This window comes from Hippoglossus stenolepis, chromosome 16, assembly GCF_022539355.2.
Source record: "Hippoglossus stenolepis isolate QCI-W04-F060 chromosome 16, HSTE1.2, whole genome shotgun sequence".
NCBI classification, from domain to species: Eukaryota; Metazoa; Chordata; class Actinopteri; order Pleuronectiformes; family Pleuronectidae; genus Hippoglossus; species Hippoglossus stenolepis.
In genome coordinates, this window is record NC_061498.1 from 9,050,395 (window position 1) to 9,071,942 (window position 21,548).

Consider the following 21,548-nt stretch of genomic DNA (forward strand, 5'->3'; position numbering starts at 1 on the left):
TCTGTGGCACACAGGTTTATTTAACAATATGGTATATAAGTACGAAATGAGCCATTTGAACCAGTTTGTACAGTGATTTCATTCTTATTTTCTGCATATTTACAGTACTGTCTAGCTGCATGATTTACATTAGAGAACAGTTCATCAATTCAAGTTTAATGCAAGAGAGACCATGATGCACAAAACTCTCTCTGAATACAAATCAGCAGTCAAACAAATTAATTTCCCACCACAGGCAAAAGAGGTTCAGTACTTAATGAGAATTTCTTTATACTGAAGGAGAGACAAAGCAATTTTTTTTAAACATCTGCAAGACAAATACTGGGCCCGGGCCAGTAAACTGAACATTCTGGCACCTGTGAACATTACAAGCTTCAATGCAAGTTTTTCTTACACCTGCATGTTGTGTTTGGGTGTGTGCAATAGTTCCTAGATCTATACAAATACGTTAATCTCCCATAGACTCTGCAAACAGGAAAGAAATTAAGGCTTTCCCAAAGGCAGTCCTTTTGAAAAATGGCATATTAGAATAAATTAGCCAGGAACAAGAGAAACTGAGCAAGAGGTGAAACCTGGCAAAAAATTCCCCAGGCAAATAATTTTACAGTCTTCTCAACACAAATACGATATTAATTTGCAAAGGTACAAAATAAAAAAAGAATAATAAATTGAAATATTTTTTGTTTTGAGAAGTTTTGTTAAAAAAGTCAATACCAGAGCATAACAAATGAAAAACAAATTAAAACAACACAAAGACCAGGGCAAATTCTTGCATGGCTGGTCTGGAACCAAAAATATATTCTTTGTGTCTTTGTTGTCTTCTTTTCAACAGCAACTATTAAATCACTCTGTGTTGGAAGAAAAAGCAGTCCCTTGGTTTCAGGAAAGTTCACAGTCCGTAGGCCTCATATGACTCATTAGTTTGTTTTTCTTTTCGCTTTTTACATCAGCAAGTACAAAATTTTCTCAGCTGAAAACAGAACAAGGCCTTCTGTCATGAAATGCTACAATCCTTCAACAAATTTCTCCAACGTGTCTCCCGTCGTGTCACCCACCATACCCATGTCATTACTTAACCCCCCTCGATTTGGTGTGTTAAGCTGCGGCAGCATGGCACTCTGCTCCGGCGTTCCCATGTGTCCCTGGTCCATGGAGCCTGACATGGGGCCTCCGAGGCTGGGGTGAGGAGAGCTGGAGTGGAGGGCGCCGTGCTGGGGCGAAGGCTGCGGCTGTATTCGTGGGGAGGGACTGGAATGCGGGGGCTGCTGCGAAGGTGGACGGGGCGACTGCACGGGGGCTGGGGAGCGGACTTGGTTTCCTAATGAGTTTGCCATTGCCTGGCCAGGTAGATGAGCTCCTCCCTGGGCTTGGCCTTGGAGCATGTGTGATTGAGGACTCATCGAGTTGGCCTGCGCCGGAGAGCCCATCTGCTGCTTCAACATCTGCTGTTGAAGCATGCGCTGCTGGAGGAGATTCTGAGTCCCATCCATGCCCATGCCAGGTTGGCCCATTTGGGATGTGGGAGGGAGCTGGCCCATGGGGCCCCCACCTCCTTGCATAGCCATTTGCTGCTGCATACGAAGCTGGGAGTAGCTGGCTGGCCCTGGCTGCTGCTGAGGGAACTGACTATGGCTCTGAGGCATTCCTCCCTGCTGCTGCTGCTGCTGTGCCTGCTGCTGCGCCTGCTGCTGCTGCTGCATCTGCTGCATCCGGAGCAGCTGTTGTCTACGGTACAGCTGGGGATTGCCATTTTGAGCAGCATTCATCATCTGGCCTTGGGGGCCCATAGGTGCCATGCTCTGGGGCCCTACTTGCTGAGGAGGCTGCTGCTGGGGTGCCATACCTGGCCTCTGCACCTGGTTTGCCATGGCTGCCATGGCCTGCATTCCTGCCTGAGACCCCAGCATGGCCTGAGGGTTCTGCTGCATCTGCTGCTGTGGCTGGTTGGCCTGGTACTTCGCTGTCCTCTGTTTAATGAAGGCGGCCATGAGTTGGGGGTTAGACTTGAGGATGTTGAGAACCTGCTGTTGCTGCTGGGGGGAGCTGGGAGATTTGAGGGTTCGCAGCAAGTCCTGTAGGGCACTCGGAGCAATGTTTCCAGGCATCCCCCGGGGCATGTTTTGCTGCTGTGGTGTCATGCCTTGCTGTGAGGGCCCCTGGGGAGGCATGACCCCAGGCATCTGGAGACCCTGTTGCTGAGGCATTATGGGTCTCTGCATGAGCTGGCCCTGTTGGGGCATGGGAGTTCCCTGAGCCTGCTGAGGGGCCATGGGGCCTTGTTGAGGAGGGACCTGTGGCGGATGACCCTGGGGATTCTGCATGGGATTCTGCATTCCTGGACCCCACTGGCCCTGCTGCATAGCCTGCATCACCTGAGGGCCCCGTGGACCCTGCATCATCTGCATCTGGCCCTGCATCTGGCCCTGCATCGGCACCATCATTCGTGGGTGGTTCATGGGCATCCCATTCATGGCGTAATTCTGCTGCTGCTGCTGCTGCTGATGTTGCTTTGCCTTGGCTGCCATCTCGATCTGTTTGGCCACCTTCAGGGCTGCCAGCAGCGGTTGCTGCTGCTGCTGCTGCTGCTGCTGCTGCTGTGGTGGCGGAGGCTGAGGCTGCTGTTGGTGTGGCATGTTAGGCAGAGGTGACTGCTGCTGATGCAGAGGCGATGACTGAGGTCCTGGTTTGCCCTGTGGGACTGGTGTTGGGGGCTGGCTGATGCGGCCGTTGTTGGGAAATACTTGGGCAATATTGGCAGGGTTTGGTGGCTGATGCTGTTGGGGCTGGTTGGGCATGGGCTGAGGCGTCTGGGGCGTATTAGGCTGCTGAACAGAGTTTGGTGTGTCGGGGGCTGCTGAGGTAGGTGGAGATGGCAGGGGCATACCCCTTCCAGCCATGGTGGCCATTCTGCGGCGCATCATTTGAGCCTGATGGAGCCTATGCTGCAGCTGCTGCTGACGGAGTTTGTGCTTGATGTTGAGACAGAAGGGAACAGGACACTTGTTCTCCTGACAGTGCTTGGCGTGATAACAACATAAAGCAATGAGCTGCTTGCAGACAGGGCAGCCACCATTCGTCTTGCGCTTGCAGCCCTTGGTGTGTTGAACCACCCTCTTCATCTTCTGGCATGAAGGCAGAGAGCAGTTTGCATTGCGGCATTGACAGGCATGGACCAGGGACTGGATGCAGCGCTGGATGCTGAGACGCCGGCTCTCCTGCGGGCTCTTGGAGGCCTCTCCACCCTGACTGTTGCTGTCGTCGTCTAAACCCAAGCCCCACTTCACCATCTGGTGCTCATGGCCCTTAACGTTGTAGCAGTTAATGCATAGGTCGTAGTCCTGATGAGAAATAAGGAAGACAACATTAAGGTTAAGTTAAGATTTTAAATGAATTCAAAATTGATAGGTGTAGATTTTAAAACATTTTCCTACCTCGCAGACGGTGCAGTGCCAGCGAGTCTCCACATGGTGCTTGCATTCATTGCAAGTGTACACAAAGCGGTCCTGGCCCTGGTTATGCAGCTCCACCAACATGCACATTGTACTCCATTTGCATCTCCTCAGAGAACTGAACTCCCAGTGCTTGTCCCTGGCTAAAGTCAGAAAGGCATCACGGCCATCCATTAGGTCACAGGTCAACAGAGGGTCCGGGTCCATTATGGGCGGCAGGGTGTTAATGACTGGCCCAGCATGGAGGTGGATGACAAAAAATACCTGGTAGAAGAAAGGAGAGAAAACGAAAGCAGTGAGGACACACAAAGTATCATCAGTATCAGTCCGTCCTTCGTTCGTTGGAAATATCAAAAGTGTTAATAAAATCTGTTATAGCTGCTTGATTGGTTTCCTACCTCCTTGTGTTTCTCCATCGTGGCGTAGAGCTTCTGGGACAGGTCATTAGCTACATTCGGCATCCCAGGCTTCTTCTTATTGGCTCGGCTGACGCTGCTCTTGTTTTTGTTGGTTTTCTTGTTATTCTTCTTTTTGGCATTCTTGCTGTCAGTCGGGGTTCCCTTGAAAAAGATGGACAAGAACGTTCAAACACACAGACGTTGCACAACAGGCAAGATGAGGTTATGCCATTAAGTTGAGTGGTTATACAATGCCTGAGTGGCTACTGAAAGCTTTTATATAATATGAACTTGAGGATAATAAAATCGAGGGTGAGACAGACGGCCTAAGTGCCAGGCTGCTGATTTTGGCATAACAAGAGAATTCCTTTTTGTAAAACCCATTTCTAAACACTCAGAGACAACAATCCAACAAACTCACCTCGGGTACCTCACAGGAGGCCGTGTTCTCCTCCTTCTTCCTCTCCTCCTCCTCTTGCTCCAGCTCCTTGATGCTCTCCTCAAGAACATTAGGCCAGAAGTCACCCTCAAAATACGGCAACTCGTAGGCACTGGTCAGTCTGTCGTCTGTTGCCTGTTTGAAAATGTCCTGAACACAGACACACAAGACTCACAATCAGGTGACGTAGTAACAAGCTTCCCAATGAAGAAGAAAACCAAAAAAACTACACAAAAAATGAAACAAAATATAAATGTGGATATAACTATGAATATTAGCCCCAAATATTTATCTATCTATTCTCCAGAATGGTCAGAATAGTAGTTTTTTGGAACCAAAATTGTCACTGACTGATACTGAACACAAGGGGGAGCCCCTTTAATTCTGCACACTTAGAAATAACAGTGGTTCATGATAAATTCACATTTTTCTTGTCAGAAGGGAGACAAAGAGGAAATCTGAGTTTAAAACACAACAAAGAGTAAAAATCCCTGTCAATCTAATTTTTTCTTAGAACTTATTTAAAAAAAAAGAAGCTTCATATCTGTTCTCAAGTAAGATCATGTTAAATTTGACTGATTAGGAGCCTTGTCCAATATAATTACATGAATACACAGTGAACTAGAATAATAAAGTGAATACAAAGTTAACACCAGTAAATAGCATTGATCAGGATAACACCACATACTTCAATTTATGGGTTAGGGTTAGGGTGAAAAGATCACAAGAACCTACTTTACTGCAATATAACAACTTTATATTTTGAATAGTGTCTTGTACTCACTGCGCAGTAAGACCTAGCCGATGACATTTTAAAAGACTGACTATTCCTGCTATAGTAAAAAGGTGTTTTTTTGTTGTGAATTTTCTAACCTTGTAATCGTGTAGGATCCTCTCAGCGAACGCCTTGTCCAGCATCTTTCTGTACCACTCTTGAAGCCTCTTGGGTTTAGGGATCTTCTGGTCCAGAGGGTGACAGTGGAAAATGTAGTCATCTCCCTCGCTGGGTGGGCAGGCCCAGATGTGACCCATCACATACCTGACCGGGACATAGATTATCAGCACTTGCAGGAGTGATACATTATTGAATACATTTATAAGAAATGAAGAAAATACTGATGTTACTCTTCACCCACCCCAGTTTCTTCACATACTCCAGGTAGCCTATTAAGATCTCATGGTACACTGCAGTCCTTAGCAACCGTGGTTTGAAGAAGTGAATACTGTCAAGGTATGATATGTAAACCCGTCTGCAAGGCAAACAAGAAAAATTGGATTCACGATTAATGCACTCAAAAAACAAAGTTAACTTGGGAGAAATGCACATGACGGCATTATCTTTCGCTGTAGTTTTACCTGGTATTTGGAAAGGGGCACTCTGAGCCGTACTCCTGGACGTGCATGCCGAAGAAACAAACGTCCACGCCGTCTATTTCCTCAAATGCAAAAAGTGCTTTGGTTCTGTAAGGGAAGGTCTCCACCATCTCGCCTGAGTCTACAAACCTGTGGAAACAGAGAAGCAGAAGTTAAGTTACAGAGAGTTAGACTTTAACTTGCAACATTTGTAAAGGTTATATATACACAAGTTTTCAACCTTAACATAGCACCTTACAGGTATATTCTCGTTGAAGAAAAAGAGAAATGGCGTCCTGAGCAGGGAATTAAGTCACATCCCTTCTGTGTGTGTTGAAATGTGAGCTCTTCTGTCCAGTCCGAGCGCACGTTCATCTTCGTACAAGTGTGTGTGTGTGTGTGTGTGTGTATTTTACTGCATTTGATTCCCTCTCCATGAAACCATTGGCCTTCTGCACGTTAATAAAGCAAATGACTCAGGCTCCTTGGTTCGAACACTGCAAGGCTCGGCTATGCTAATGATGCTAGCCATGCTAACTGGCTGCTAGCCGCTGTGCATGCCCGCAGACAATGCTACGTTTTTAAAAATGTCCGTCAAAAGCATCTCACGAGGAGGCTCTGACAGGAGCACAATCCACAGCTTTTCGTTGTAAACTTTACATTTTCACTTTATTTATACAACCGATCGCTCTTTGAGGTCATTATTCACCATATTCATATTCCCCGTTTCAAATCTAGCTGGAGACCTGTGTTCCATGTCATCCCTTCTCTTAAACATTCATTTATTCCGAACCATCTTCATTGTGTACATATTCAATTAATGGCACATCACATACACAGTAAATAATGAGCACATTCTCCACAAAAGCATTTGAATAATCACAAACTTCTCTCCCGATTAGTTTTTTTCAGTGAAAAAAGATGTAGTGCGGTATGTGGTGGGAGATTCCAGTTATATGTGGGGAAAAGCAACATCAACATTTAAAGACAACACCAATCCAAAGAAACACACTTTATCAGCGGGTGTGAACCTTACCTAGACTTCATGCCAGGCTTAATCTCCACATTTTTGTCAGAGCTGGCCACCACTCGCACAAACACCTCCCCGGCCTCTGGGTGGTTCTGCCTTTTCAAGTACTTATTAACTCTGTCCTCAATGTAGGTTCCCAGCCTTGTGGACTGCAATCCTTTACCAACAAAAACAAAAAAGAAGAAGTTTAAATATCAAAACTTAGGTGATTAAAGAAAATTAAGTTTAATGTCAGAGTTGTTTCATTACGTGTAACTTACTTCTGGCTGCAAACTTGTTTTCCTTTCTTGTTTTATTGGACTTCTTTAGACAGTTGTCACAGATAAAACTAGTGGATGAAAGATGAAAATCGGGTTTAGTGTCACCCCACATTATCTCCAGAAAATAAAGATATATAGTAAGAAACATGGACTGTGTGTGCTCAAATGACTGAGCAGTTATTCAACAGCCATACAGAGACTCACCCTGATGGCCAAATGATTTCATGGTGCAGCACGCAGATCTGATGCATCTTTCGTCCACAGTCTTTACATTCAATGAACCTGCAGCGACAAACATTTGCTTTATCAGTGTGTTCTTTAAAAAAAAAGTGAAGAAGAAGCATCACTGCCATCAGATTAATAGACGAGGCCACACGGTACTCACGGCTCAGAGTCCAACATGTCGTTTTTCTTCTTTTCAAACTGATCTTTCAATATCTTGCTGCATGAAAGAGACATAAAGAGACAACTGAGTTCATGATGGCTCCTTAAAATGAAAGTCCAGAGAGAAAACAGACTGATCATCTCACACGATGATCACCATGAAGAGCTCGGCCACCCGGGCTTGGTAACTTACGTCTGTTGCTGTGCCGGGTCGTCTCCCAGAGTCACACTGTTGCCCTGGATCTCATTGAAGCACTTTTCACAGAAGTGATACCTGTCGGCAATAAGGCCATATTTGGGTGAACTGCAGCCAGCACACACAGTAGCAGCACAGGCAAACAGGTGTACAAGGTGGAAGGATGCAGAGTGAACGGAGCACATGGAAACAAACAAGGATGGAGCATGGGCAGCGGACAGACAGAGGGACACACTCTCACACTCACACACACACTCACACACACACACACACACACACTCACTCACTCACTCACTCACTCACTCACTCACAGGCAGAGGTATGTTAGTCGCAGTTTAAATGGTCGTGATCCAATCGCTCTCATTCAAACTGGAAGAGAATGTGGGGAAACATCCTAAAATGTGAAAGACGGTATATGAATGTCAACAACACACACATTGGACAAACTGTTTCACTGCATTCATGGGTAACATCAGCAACATTGGGGCTGTGACGATTCTCGAACCACTCGATTCGCGATACACAAAGATGGAACCGCGACGCGTCTCCCTGCCCAACGCCACACACTGCCACAGCAGCAGGTGCAGTCTAATGACACTCTTATCCAATCACAACCCCAGGACCACAACCCCGCAGAATCTGAACCAACACAGAAGTGACCAGTATCTTCAGATCAATGAGTGTGGAGGTCGGAGAGGATCGTCTCTTACAAAAGTGTGTTGTAAAGTCTGCGTCTATGAAGTCAGAGTCAGGGGGAAATCATCTGGTGGATTGTTTATTCCCTATGGAGTTTCCCCTGGACTGACGGACTTGACCATCGACGGTACAGTGAGTGCCCTGAACACATTGTATATAGGAACGCTGTAGTTACTGAAGCGACACGGACGCTTCTCTTTCTGTTTAATCCCCCGAGTTGTTTGTTTATGATGATCTACAGTAAAACGGATTATTTCTGTTGTATCTGTTTTTCGTTGTTTGAAGTGGATTCAACTGAACTGTGTTGGGCTTGTGGGGGAGACTGAAACAGACTTTGTATATATACGGATTGCACTCTGGACGTTAAGACTGTGTGAGATACGCACACACACCCTCTTTCCTATTCTTTGGTTATTTTTGTTTACGTAGTTTTATGTGAAGTCAAGTCCAAGTTTAGTGTTCTTGTCTTTACTGATCCAAATGCTGGTGTTTTTATAAAGTCCAGAAATCCCCCAGATATGGTCATGCCATGGGAGAAGAGGCTGGACACACAAATACAAATGAGTGAGTCCTTCCGGGAAAGGGACTTGATCCTTTTTATTGAAGAAAGTTATTTTTTAGCTCATATATTTTAGACTGTAAGATAAAGATTTGAGCAAATGATAAATCCTTGCTTAGAGCTTCTTAGACAATATGAGGAGCCAATTAAATTATCATTATCACTGATTTCTTTGTTGCTGCTGGTGAACCAAACCACATTTAGTAGCAAGTGTGTGTGATAATTTAACGTCGTTTCATTGGAATGATATTGAGGTGCAATGGCAGTTCCTAAACAGCAGGGGGAGCTTTGGTGCTGGTTGTATGAGGACGACACCAAACCCAATCATGCACATTCTGCTCAGCCACAACATACAACTCTCAGTGGCGTCTGTGACATCCCTGTAAAGGAATGATGCAGCTTTGGGAGAGGTGTATGTGAAGTCAGGTTTTATCTTGACACAACAGGACCCCCTCTCATGATAACCCCTAACCCACATTTGACCTATTTCTACCATTTAGCAGACTCAGCATGTACTTTTACCTGTTCTGGTAGCTGAAGTAGGTGCCATCCCTGGAGATGGTACACAACTGTTTGCCATAGCAACACAGCGTCTGGGGTGAGAACTCGTACTGTGGAGACACATTAGTGAAACGTGTTATTCTGATTTTAAGTGGCTTGGAGAAAAAAATAAAAACAGTTCTGTTCATTTTTTCCTGCATTTTTTGTGCTCAGTTCCCGTGTTGGCTCACCTTCCTGCCACAGCAGTAGCCCAGGCCCTGCATGACGGGGTCAATCTCGGCTTCAAACACTTCTGCCAGTTTAGTGCAGTACTTGTAAACACGGGATGTCTTACGGTTGTACAACCAGGCATTGTTGAACATGAGCCACACGTCGTCCACATACTGCCAAGGCTCCTGGTACTGACCGGTGTCCAGCTTACGCTTGATAGTGGATAAGTCGATGGGATTCTTCACAATGTCATAGTAGTCCTGTAGAGCACGAGGCAGGAATGAGCAAATTGTAATTATCAGTGTTTGCTGTCCTTGAAATACAGGTATGTGTGTATTTGATTACGGACACTCACAGGGATGCCCAGTAGCGTGGGGTCTACAGGTTGTCTGAAGGGCAGCGACTCTGGATCCTGCCTGTAGAGGGCCTCAAGTGTCGGCATTAGGGCTTGTCTCAGCTCCTCTGGCTTGAAAACTGGACAGACAATAATGTTTTTAAGAAACCAAACACAAACATAATTCTACTGTCTGCAAAAACAAGATTTTAATTTGCATTTAAGGATGCAAATGCAAGGCAACAAGCTCCATCACCATGTACTTACAGTCAATCCTCATTGGCACAGGTATTCAATTTTACTCCTTTTTTTAACTTGTAATTTAACGAATATGTATATAAATACAAGTTATTCACTTGATACAATGATCCATTTTTCTATCATTTAATGTATCGTCAATCCCTCAATATATACAGACGAGATCTGTGGCCTTACTTTTTTTGCGGTTCTGAGCGGTGGAGGCGGCTGACGTGCTGTTGGCCCCGCTTTCCTCCTCTTCTTTGGGTTCTGTCTTAATCACCGGCTTCTTCTCCTCAGTCTCCATTGGTTCCTGCTTTGGCTCTGCTGCCTCTGGCTCCTCCTTCTTCACCACTAGGGGTTTGGTTTCATCATCCGGCTACGTGAACACAGCCGTGGTTAAACAGCTATACGACAATGCCGCGCCATAAAACTTTGCAGGTATTTAATGTGTTTACTTTGTAGCACAACAATTGAGAAGTCACATGTGCTTTTTGGGAGATGATATGATGCAGAACTGGTTGTTTTATGGTGAAGAAAATTTGCCGGGGGTTCAAATAGCAAATGGTTTCTAGTCTCATCTACAGAAGACAAATGTTTGCTTCTTTCCATTTCTTGTATTAACAATCGCTTTCTTACCTAACAATTATTAGATAACCTTGTACAATCTTGTGCATACCTCCATTTTTATATTAGTCTGCTTCTTCCCAGAGGTGTTGTCATCTTCTTCATCTTTTACTTCAGGTTTGGCTTCGGTGCCGCTCATGTCAGACAGGCCCTTCTGCGAGCTCAGCTCAGCCACAGAACCTGGGGTGGCTACTCGGTTATCTATACTGGCTGCTGCCTGTAGAGGGAGAGGACATTCTGATCACAGCGCTGATCGTTTATATATAAGGTTCTATTGACTTTACTGAGGATCACTGAAGATCCATTAATAATGAATTGTCAGAGATCCTTTCTGAATGAGATACAGACACAGATGTCATGAAAAAGTTAATCCAACAGGAGGTGGCCAAGACATAAGTGAAACAAGAGATACAGAGCTTTACTGTTAAAACTATTATCTCACCGGTGTACTGGGGTGCTGTGCCTTCACTGAGGTGGGCTGCTGCATTTGGCTGGGGGCTTCAGGTTGGGGCTGCAGGGGCGTGAGCGGCTGGGATGGGTCAGGGGGTGTGCCCATAGCTGAGAGGGGACCAGGGATGCTGGGTATGTGGGTTGGGGTACGGGAGGGCCCACCCGTGGAGGCAGGGGTAGAGGGCTGGGATAGCACCTGGGACTGCGCAGGAGCATGGTGTTGGTGCAACTGCTGCTGCTGTTGCTGCTGCTGTTGCTGCTGCTGTTGAGGCTGCTGCTGCTGCTGAGGCTGCAGGCCAGCAGAAGGATTATGTGGAGGAGTTGCACCCCTGGTGGGCTGGGCTGCAGGGCCACAGGGCAGCTGCGGGCCAAGGGAGCCCAGTGCATTCAGAGGGAGGTTCGAGTTCTGAGGCTTCTGGAACAAAGAGGGACGCACAGTTAGCACTACAGAACGTACCATTCATACAGCAGCCCACATGCTGAAACTAGTAAGAATATGTTCAGCAGTGCAAAGTCCACTAAACTCGCTAGGAACATACAAAATGTTTTTTCTCAGGACCACAAAGTTTCCTCACCTGAGTGACAGCAGCCTGTGTTATAGGCTGGCCCAAGCCTACATTCACATTCATTCCTCCACCTGCAGCTGCAGGAAACTGGCCCTGTGGCAGGAACTGGCTCTGGTTGGCTGGCTGGGCAACCATGTTATTCGCATGACCACCCATCATTCCTTGTGTCTGAGGCATCCTTGATGGGGACATGCCCATCTGGAAAACAGAGAAGAGTTTTAACAGAGGATCATGGCAACAGGAGGCATCTCGTATTCAATGCCTGCCAAGTAAAATAAACTAAATGAAGGGAATGCAGAATACATGCATGCTACCACCACAACAGTCTAGTATTTGCCTGTGGTTTCTACAAACAGGGGTACCTGGCAACAGATCTAAAAACCAGGGAGGAACATTAAATGGCTTTAAGCCAGGCCTTGGTCTCATTTAAGGTTTCCTGGGGCAGCCAGCAGGCTGGTTTGTAAACAGATCAGGACCTGTGTCACATTTGATAGATGCTTTTGTGTCAAATTGGTACAAACTGAGTAAGTAATAAATGATGAGGCATATGATAGCCCAAAGAAATGAAAAAATGAAGCAAAGAGCCAAAGAAGAAGAAAATGGAGTAAGGAACAAAACGACAGAGGAAAAGACAAACATGGTTCCAAGAAGAACAAGTTTAAGAAAGAAACCGGAGCGTTGAGCAGAGCTACACATTGACAGAGAGAAAAAAGAAATCGAACCGGGGGGACGGAGCTCATGTTCATCTGCTGTGGATGGTTCATGGGGGAGGGAGCACGTGCTCCCATGGGTGCCTGAGACATCTGCGCATTCTGCATTGCCATTGGGTTAAATTGATTGATTCCTGTGGGAACACACAGACACACACACACAATTATATACCTGTTAACTATTCCTAAGAGTTCTTGTAATTTAATAGTCCATGCCCTACTAGGCTGGCAGCGGAACTAAAGCAGCTTACTTAAATCAGAGTTCTAATAAATTGATTTGTTAACTGGTTTAACAATCAGGTGTGCTCACGAAACAGCATTTAAAAGTCAAACCATGAGTTTACTTAAAAATGGGGAATCTTAGCTGAAAAAGGACATATGAATGGTTTCTCACTGAAAACACTGGCGAGTGAGTGAGAGAGAGCACATACCTTGGGGCACCTGCATTCGATTCATTATCTGATTTGGCATGTTGGGCATAGGCACAGGTCCATCTGCAACAAGACAGGATAGTGCAATGCTCATTTAAAAGTTGCTCTTAGTAGTAGAAAATCCTTTGGAAAGCATCCTGTATAAAATATGATTAATTGTAACAACTGAGAACTTTCAAACTTTGTGAAAGAAGTTAAGCTACTGACTGGGAGGCCGGACAGCCTGTCCTGGTCCCATGGTGTTGGGCTGACCCATACCAGGCTGCGGAGGTCCACCTGTGCCCGACATGCTGGGCTGTTTCTGGAGCCGTGAGCGCCTCTTCTCCTCCAGTTCCTTCTGGATCTTGTAAATTTTTTCTGCCAGGAAGTGGTAATACTCGTCCTAATGAGAAACAGAAAGAAGCAAGATATTTAAAATAGAATGCATCTCTTAGTCTCTGCTTCGACAAAAAAAAAAGGCTTTACTCAAAATGTTGTGAAGTGTATATTTATATTAGTTACCCTGCTGTTAGCCGACTCATACATGTCACCCTCAACCTTGCGTGCATAAGCCACCAGGTTCTCCATCCGTCGGTCTTTCAGTGCTGCAGGGTCTGGGGTCGGGAATATGGCTTGTACTCTGAAGAAAGAGAGCAGACAAAACACATAACTCAACAACAACCTATAGCATCGAGTTCTACTCTATTTGCATGTGAGAGAACTTGAGTATTTATAATACACAGGCTTAACGGTTGAACTCACAGTTTGTGCACCAGGTGGGTGCGCAGGTCCTGAGTGACGTGTTCATGCCAGGCCTTCCTTATCCCCGAAGCAGAGAGAGGGGTGGCAGCGGGCAGGTTTCCCATGCCTCCTGCTACTGACCCATCTGGCATCAGCTGACTGCACGACAGAGAGAAACTATTACTGAAGAACAAAGTAAGCCTTAGGACTCATTATCCTGGCTAATTCCAAGTCTTTAAATTAAAATACAGCTACATTCTATAAGGTCATATCAATATTTACAAGATGATTGTACATCTATTAGGAAAGGCATTCAAGATAGAGGCTGCATGGGTCTAGCTTTGTGTTTGTATATAAGGATGAGACTGCTCACTTGTTGAGTGAAGAGGGCAGAGAGGAGTCGGAGTGCATGCCAGTCTGGTCTGAAGAGGGGACACCCATGCCTCCTGCCATCTGGTTCATCTGATTAGTGCCTGATAAACACACATCGTCAGTTACACGGGTTTACACGAAAATGGCTTAGCAACAGATTTGTTGCTACTTACACACAATCTCCTAAAAAAAAAAAAAAAATCCCATCTATCCCTTACCTAGTGTGTTCATATTTCGCAGCTGCTGGTGCTGGGAACCCTGCGGGTTTTGTTGAGATGGACCCTGTCCTGGGACCTGAGCAGGGGACTGGTTCCCATACGGCAGGCCCAGGGCAGCATAGGCCCTCTGCATGGAGCTGGGGTCGATGTGCGTGGCAGCACTGTTGATGGCTGTGGCGCTAGGCTGGCCAGGTCCAACTGTGCTGATGGCATTCTGCAGGCTAGCTCCAGGTGAATTTAGCATGGCTGGATAAGAGGACAAGATACATAAGGGGGCTTGGAAAATGAAATCAAACATTTAATGAATAGTCTATAATAGCAGAGGAGTAACTGCTGCTCCTGGTGTTACAATTTCTTAATATCAAAACATATGTAAATAATTAACCCCAAATATTTATCATTAGTAACTGGTCATCTAAAATAATTCTCTTTAAATAAGTTTTTAAATAGTTGTATAAGTAGCTACAATAATAAACATGACTTTATTAAGAAAAAATGTGTCTTCGAGAGCCACCATCTGAAAACCCTGCCGCTGCTCCCTGCTGTGTGCTGTGCACGCTGCCTCTGTGGGGGATTTAAACCCGTCACTGAGCCGTTTAACCAATCAGAGGGCAAGTAGTCCCTAGACCCTGCCCCCACTGATAGCAGAGCCAGAGAGCCCCTCCCCCTGGGTGTCACATTACAAGTCTGGCCTTTTTAGAGGAATCCTCTTGCTGTTCCAGCTCTCGCAGTCAGCGGGCCAGCACAGAGCAGGGCCGAGGAAACACAACCTGCAGGTGGCACCACTTCATACATACATACACATGCACTGACTGGAGGGCGAGCTGCTAAGTGACAGCTGCCTTGTGTACAGGTTTACAAGGTTTTAATGACTTTTAATTAACATGACAATGAAGATGTTTCAAACAGGATTTATAGATAATGGTTTTGTGTCGTCTTTAAAAGGTGACCCGTGTGCATTTTTACATGAATTTACAAATGAATAAGACAAGGGAAGGGAGGCTGCTGGAGTTACTCACGCTGCTGGTTCCTCTTGTCACTTGCGTTTTTCAAAGGAAGGCAGACCGGGCAGTCGTGCTTCGTACAGTTCTTCCAGTGGGAGATGATCTGTCTGGATGATGCACAGTGAGCCACTGGGGGAAAAATAACAGAGAAACAAGACGTTCAGGATGAGACTGTTAAAAAACAATAAAAACACCACATGACCATTAATACATCCCCAGTGAACACATATAAAAAGGATGTTGACTCAGAAGAGAAAGATTTGGGCAATAAAATGGTTGGATAGAGTGATCAATCTTTGTTAAAATAACGGCAATTACTGCCTCATGACTGAAATAATATAGATGTCTAGAAAATATTATATGAATCCTAATGCCCAAAGCAGCTTTTGATAAGTCACAGTGACAATGACGTTTGACTTCCTCTAATCACTTCACCCGTGAGCTCCTGAGACATCATGTTTACGAGAATGGGACAGACAGACAACACGAAAACACAACATACGAACGCGACTGTTGCTGGCATGAAGCGGAGGCATAAAGAGCCACAGCTGCTTGAGTACAATGTGCCAACAGCAATGTAAAAAAGTAATTAATCTACACTTTGTAAAACCATAAAGACGTCCGAGTGTTTACTTTTACGAGGAGGTGAAGTTGCAGTCTAGGTGACTTCAAACCTATCAACTCCTTTAACTGTGCTATGTAAAGCAATCGCCTCTTTGCCAAAGGCTCTGATTACAGTTACTCACAACCGGCATGGTGCAGTAATCTAATGAATAAAATTCTTAATGAAGGACAAAATATTTATGTGTGACAACACGGTCACACAGAAGCTCAGATGAGTGTCAATCAAGTTAGCACATTAGTAGACACATTTAACACCTTGTGGACACATATGCACACTGTAAAACTGGAGTAAGTCCACCCAGATATGTGGATCCCTGCTTGAGTTGACCCAGGACTCTCATTTTCACTCACCCTGGCAGGACTTGCCAGCCTGGCAGTGGGTCATGTGGTTGAGGACGTTCTTCATGGTGCGGCAGTGGGGCAAAGTGCAGGCCCTCACCTCCCCGTTAGCCTGCTCCCGCCGCTGGCACTTATGTGCGTGGAGCAGCAGGACCAGCTGCTGCTGAATGAGTTTGCGCTTCTCGGGGTCGGCCGTTGGGCCTGCTGACACTCCAGCCCCGGGGACCATGCCCACCGACGCTACCTGCTGCATCTGAGACTGGGACTGCAAAAGAATGCCAATACACATGTAGGTAAGGCACAGATCAGACTATCTTCATTGTAAACTTTTAGGTGCAGTGTAAAAACTAAAACTGAATAATACAAAGAACATGTTTGTTTGTTTTGAATTAAAAGAAGATGTGAAACCATCAAGAACTACCACAAATTGATGAACTTTTTTTTTAAATGAAGGGACTGACTACTCCTGCCTCAGATAAATCATTTCCTGTTCCTCAAACAGTTTTGCATAGCACTCAGATCTGTTTACTTTGTGCCTTGAAAGAATCTCAATCTGTCTTCAACCCTTTGTACAAGATCAGAGTGGACAGTCAACGAAAACAAATATGTCACCCTTAATGCAATATTCAGTTTTGGTTTTGGCTTTTCAAAGCAAGGAAGCAATGCATATAAATGGCTGCAAGAATATCTTAGACAAGCTGTGAGCTGTTAGTGTGTGCTCACTGTATAAGAGGTCAGGTTAAGAGTATATATATATATATACTCTGAATCACAGTACCAATGCAGTGGGGTTCTTGATTATAATCAAATTTAGCCAATTAATCTAAATATTGCTCTTATATATTTATCATTGCGCTGAACTGTTCTATTAATGCACAATTACTATAATAATAATAATTTCTTAATCTATATAGTACTTCTAAAAATGTATTTACAAAGTGCATAGCAAATAAAAACCTGAAAGTAAAAAAAGACATTAAAATGACACAAAAACAAATAAAATGATTTTTATGACTTTTACAGTCATAAAAGAATAAGAACATTAAATGATTTGACCCCATCAACACCACATGCTTCCACCACAGCTTTCAGTCACCAGTCTCATATCCATCTCTAACAGTTTTTTTTTTCCAAAACAGCTGTGTACACTGACAACACTCATGCTTTACACGCACCTTTCTTTCAAGAATAATGTACATTCACTGTATTTATACTTCTGAGCACATAGATATGCATATATAGATATGCTTTTTTTTTTTTTAAGATGCTTCATTACGTTTTAGCACCCAGAGTAAACTTACTGACATAATAATGACTGGAAGCCAAATTAAAATCTAAACTACAACTTTAAAATGTATTTAGCATACCTTATTTAAAACACGTAAAACCACATCAAAACAAACAAAGGGTCCTATATGGCAGCATGTCAATGTTTCTGTAAGACCTCTCTGGCGAAGCTAGTACACATACTTAAATGGCTGCAGACTGTGTCCTCATGTCTGCAGAGTACACCATGTGTGAAGCATAAACTAGCATATCCATTTAAAAAAAAAAAAAAAATTCTTGAAAAACAAAACATGCGCAAAAGGAATGCGTATTGTATCGCTGCAGTGTATTCACAGTACCAATGCCCTTGTGCACATTTCTGTTGAACATTTCATCTTGGCTTTACTGCCAGTTGCAACACGCTGATATTGTGGATACAGATTCACTTAGAGAATGTGTTTTACCCTGACTGACCTGAAGCAAAAAAGGACTGGGACAAACAGCCACTGTTTTAAGGATGTTTTAAGATGAGTGACACTCACCATGTTTGGCACACTCCCAGCTCCCTTCAGCTCAGCAGGGAATTGAGGCAGGTTGTTTGAAAGGGCCGTCTTGTTCTGGAGTTGTTGGGCGTTGACCCCCGTTGCCCCCATCTGCTGCACTCCAGCCTGACCATACTGCTGGCCAAATGGAGCACCCGACATCCCCATCTATAGTGAGCACACAGGACAGAGGGTGGTCAGAAGAATATCAGGCAGCCAAGTGTCACAACGGACAAATTATGTTGTTTACAGATGTGTCTGATGACAATGTTTATGCATGCGTCGGTGCGAGTGAGAGACAGAGACAGAAAGAGAGCGAGCAGAGTCAGGAGGGGCTGAGATAATCAATGAGCTGCAGATCTACTATGAAGAGAGATTTTACCTTTTTAAGAAAAGTATCAACCCTTATCTGATAGCGTAAGTGTAACAATAACTTTGATTCTATGTAAAACTGTAGCAGGTCAGAGGACGTCAGTTGAGTAGGTCTTTCGTATGTGGCCCAGGATGAATTTGCGTTTAGACTGCTAAAAGAATGTGGCCTGAACTTGGCGCTTGGCAAACACAAAGTGCAGTGTCCCTGGTTTGAGTCCAGCAAGGGGCCGTTGTTGCATCTCGATCCCCATGTTTCTCTCTCTTCAGTTCCTGACAGATCTCTACTGTCACGATTCAATACCACTCATGGTTTACTCCAACATCCCTTAAAACTGAACTAAAACAAACACACTGTGTGTGGAAGGGTGGAGTAGATGCAATTTCTTAATGAGGGCTCAGGTGCTATGTGTGTGTGGTTGGGGTGGGGTTGGAGAATGGAGAATGCATTTCCACAATTTCATATAATTTTGTACCGATATCATTACAGTATTTAACAAAATACAGCACAGGTTGTTGTTTTTCACAGTACACATTTGGCTGCTGATAAAATGTTTGTCTGTAGACAGCTCACTTTCCGAGTGGCCACAAACAAGTCGGTTCCTCTCTCACTTTCATTCCTCTTGCATAATTGTTTTGTCTGACATTTTCTGACTTCAGTCTTTTCGAGCTAATCATCTGTGACAGCTGTAATTCTTGGATGTTTGACAGATTTTCTCCCTGGTTTATTCCTGTAGTGAAGACATAAGTAGATGCAATGAACTTGTGTTCACTCACCACGAATTTATTTTCTTTATGGCAGCAGAACATGTTACACCACCCTTCTGAAACCCCTGCAGGTTAAACTGGACTAAGCAAACACTTTAAAGGCTGATCAAGTTTGGAAAAAGTCACTATAAATGGACTTGAAGACATTAAGGCTACAAACAACCTATAATGTAGCGACACGGTAGAACCGTTACATTGGAACACAGGAGGTGATAAAAATAAAAAAACGCGATAAAAAAGCTTTTTCCCGTTCATTCAGCTTAGCACACCACAGAATTCTTAGAATTGTAAGGATAACTCTAAAAAAAGTTGAAATTTGTTTTGTCTCCAAAATGAGATTATGCATATTCCCCTACTTTACTTTTAGATCCTCCAAAAATCAGTTATTCTCATGTCTCCACTGCCCTCAGCGTGCATCTGTCTACTGCCTTTCTCCACAGCGGCCGAAGCAGCAGCCTGCTTCGCTTCGCGGAGGTTCCTCACTGCCAGCAGTGCTCAGACAGAGAGAGCAAGCCCAACCCAGCGGAGAGAGAGAGAGAGCGAGAGCGAGAGCGAGAGCGAAACGGTAGGAGACGCACATAGAGAAAGACCAGCTTGCTCAACAGCTGAGCAGAGCACTGCGCTGTCTGCTGCCTGCCCCTCCCCCTCCGCTGCACAGAGACACACAGATGCTTGCCTGCAGCCTCACTCCCATTCACACAGCCTCATCCTACTCTCCCACTTGATGATCTGCACTTATTACAGAGGCGCGACACCAGGCTCGAGGACAGCGCTGGCTCACAGGAAGCCTTCAATGGATCCCCTCCTCTTACATGTCCTCTTTCCTCCTCTTCGGTTTGGACTCTCTATCGTGCCTCTCCCCCCCGCTCAAAAACAACACACCAACAGGCTCCGCTAAACATGATTTACAGCTCCATTATCAAAGGCCAGAGGCCCAGAGAGAGACGGCATACGCCAGAGAGGGTGAGAGAGAATGAAGCAAGAAGGGAAGAGTGAAAACAAGAAAATGAAGACTTGAATATGGAAAAGAAAACTATGAGTAAACGACAAGCATCTAATAAAAAAATCCCCCAAATATCATGGGTCTAGTTAATAATATCAAGATATCGCATATATCGCCTTTTAGCCTGAAAATAGAGGGATAGGATTTTTGGTCCATATCACCCAGCACAACACTTCAGTGATTCATCCCCCATGTGCTTTATCAAAAAAGAAAATAGGGTTCAGTTCAATTGATAATATGGTTAAGTAACAGATAATGGATAGGACCTCACATCGCTCTCCCACATTTTGACAATGCCTTTCTCAGATGGCAGGTAGCCAAGGTCAATATGAAGTATCTGTCACTTTATCATCAGCCACAGGTTAACATGTACATAGGACTCGTATCCAAGTTCAAATCTGACTCTCTCTCCCCCAACCTCCTCCTCTCAAACGCTGAACTGGCTTTTCATCGTCACGTGAGTGCAACTGTTGCACAACTCCATGAGATTTGAAATAATTCTCCTATACACACAATTCAATTACATTGTCCAACATACTGCAAGAAAAAAAATTGGTATTCAGGTGTGTGTATTTATGGGAAAGGTGGAGCTTGTTTCATGTGGTTTAACTTTGGTTTCCTGTCAAACCACAAAGACTCTCAGACACCGGCGGAAACATTTTCTCACTTTGAGCACTTCAAAGACTGTGGAAATTAAGATATTCACACTAAAATTGAACCAGCAGCACATCATAGAAGTCATTCTTCAATCACAAACAAAATCAACTGTGATAGCACCATGACACGGCTGCAGCTCGTGTTGCATCTAGATTGTCTGTATTGTTTGATTAGCGTGGTATAAGAATGCAGTTATAAACACATCAGCATTGATCTGCTATAAAACTCTCTGTTGGGCCAAGTTAGACCCACAGAGATTGATGCACTTGACTGAAGATTCAAGCCCCTCAAATGATTGTCTGCTTCCTCCAGCAGACCCAGGAAGACCAGTCGATCGATACACGGTGAGGAAGAGATAACTGTCGACGAGACAAGCGCCAACACCAGATGATGAAAATAATCATCATCAGGATAATTACAAATAAAAAAAACTATTTGCAATAACTCATATGGCAGTGATCATTTCCTAAAAAATTTACAATGGAGTTAGAGAAGTTGTTTTGCAAAACTCAACATATAGGCCATTATTTTGGTGTCAAAAGTAAAAAAAACAAGTTGAAAACAAGTTCTTCTACTTAACAAGTTTTGGCAGATAATGTAAGACTGTTAACAACATAAAGTGTATGGAAATTACTGTGGATAAAGTCATGAAAAAGTTGTTGCTGCTCTATTGATCAGGGTTTTTAATATCTTTTGTCAAGTCTACACATTACAAATGCAAGTGAATATTGGAACATGTTAACATTTGATATGTGTAACTGCCTGAAATGACTGATGTCGACTGATGTTCAGTAGTTCGAATTTGATGTGTTTAAAAATATGATCTTTCATGCGCT

The 21,548-nt window shown here is 44.4% G+C and overlaps 1 protein-coding gene and 1 long non-coding RNA gene across 7 annotated transcripts in view; one reads left to right on the plus strand and one right to left on the minus strand.

Moving 5' to 3' along the window:
- The window catches only part of crebbpb (CREB binding protein b), a 32,929-nt gene continuing 11,381 nt past the window's right edge, over positions 1-21,548 (minus strand). The window contains exons 3-31 of one of the 5 annotated variants that reach the window (XM_047343779.1): positions 17,916-18,083; positions 16,120-16,372; positions 15,160-15,273; positions 14,141-14,386; positions 13,924-14,023; positions 13,572-13,709; positions 13,332-13,449; positions 13,038-13,212; positions 12,831-12,893; positions 12,412-12,533; positions 11,699-11,887; positions 11,116-11,535; positions 10,726-10,890; positions 10,245-10,425; positions 9,831-9,949; positions 9,496-9,735; positions 9,287-9,375; positions 7,507-7,587; positions 7,315-7,371; positions 7,134-7,211; positions 6,930-6,997; positions 6,676-6,826; positions 5,643-5,789; positions 5,423-5,536; positions 5,160-5,325; positions 4,269-4,436; positions 3,848-4,009; positions 3,432-3,713; positions 1-3,338 (exon numbers count right to left, since the gene is read on the minus strand). In XM_047343779.1, coding sequence (XP_047199735.1) covers positions 1,005-3,338; positions 3,432-3,713; positions 3,848-4,009; positions 4,269-4,436; positions 5,160-5,325; positions 5,423-5,536; positions 5,643-5,789; positions 6,676-6,826; positions 6,930-6,997; positions 7,134-7,211; positions 7,315-7,371; positions 7,507-7,587; positions 9,287-9,375; positions 9,496-9,735; positions 9,831-9,949; positions 10,245-10,425; positions 10,726-10,890; positions 11,116-11,535; positions 11,699-11,887; positions 12,412-12,533; positions 12,831-12,893; positions 13,038-13,212; positions 13,332-13,449; positions 13,572-13,709; positions 13,924-14,023; positions 14,141-14,386; positions 15,160-15,273; positions 16,120-16,372; positions 17,916-18,083 — 6,708 coding nt within the window. In that variant the 3' untranslated portion in view covers positions 1-1,004. Of the gene's footprint in view, positions 3,339-3,431; positions 3,714-3,847; positions 4,010-4,268; positions 4,437-5,159; positions 5,326-5,422; positions 5,537-5,642; positions 5,790-6,675; positions 6,836-6,929; positions 6,998-7,133; positions 7,212-7,314; positions 7,372-7,506; positions 7,588-9,286; positions 9,376-9,495; positions 9,736-9,830; positions 9,950-10,244; positions 10,426-10,725; positions 10,891-11,115; positions 11,539-11,698; positions 11,888-12,411; positions 12,534-12,830; positions 12,894-13,037; positions 13,213-13,331; positions 13,450-13,571; positions 13,710-13,923; positions 14,024-14,140; positions 14,387-15,159; positions 15,274-16,119; positions 16,373-17,915; positions 18,084-21,548 lie in introns of all 5 variants that reach the window. The other 4 variants (XM_035180101.2, XM_035180102.2, XM_035180100.2 and 1 more) reach the window with 4 other exon arrangements.
- Positions 16,226-21,543, plus strand: LOC118123038. Of its 2 annotated transcripts, none has more exons than XR_004698546.2 (3): positions 16,226-16,396; positions 19,493-19,617; positions 21,025-21,543. It is a non-coding gene; the product is annotated as an uncharacterized LOC118123038 (long non-coding RNA). The 2 variants fall into 2 exon arrangements; XR_004698547.2 differs by having other exon boundaries at positions 21,028-21,543.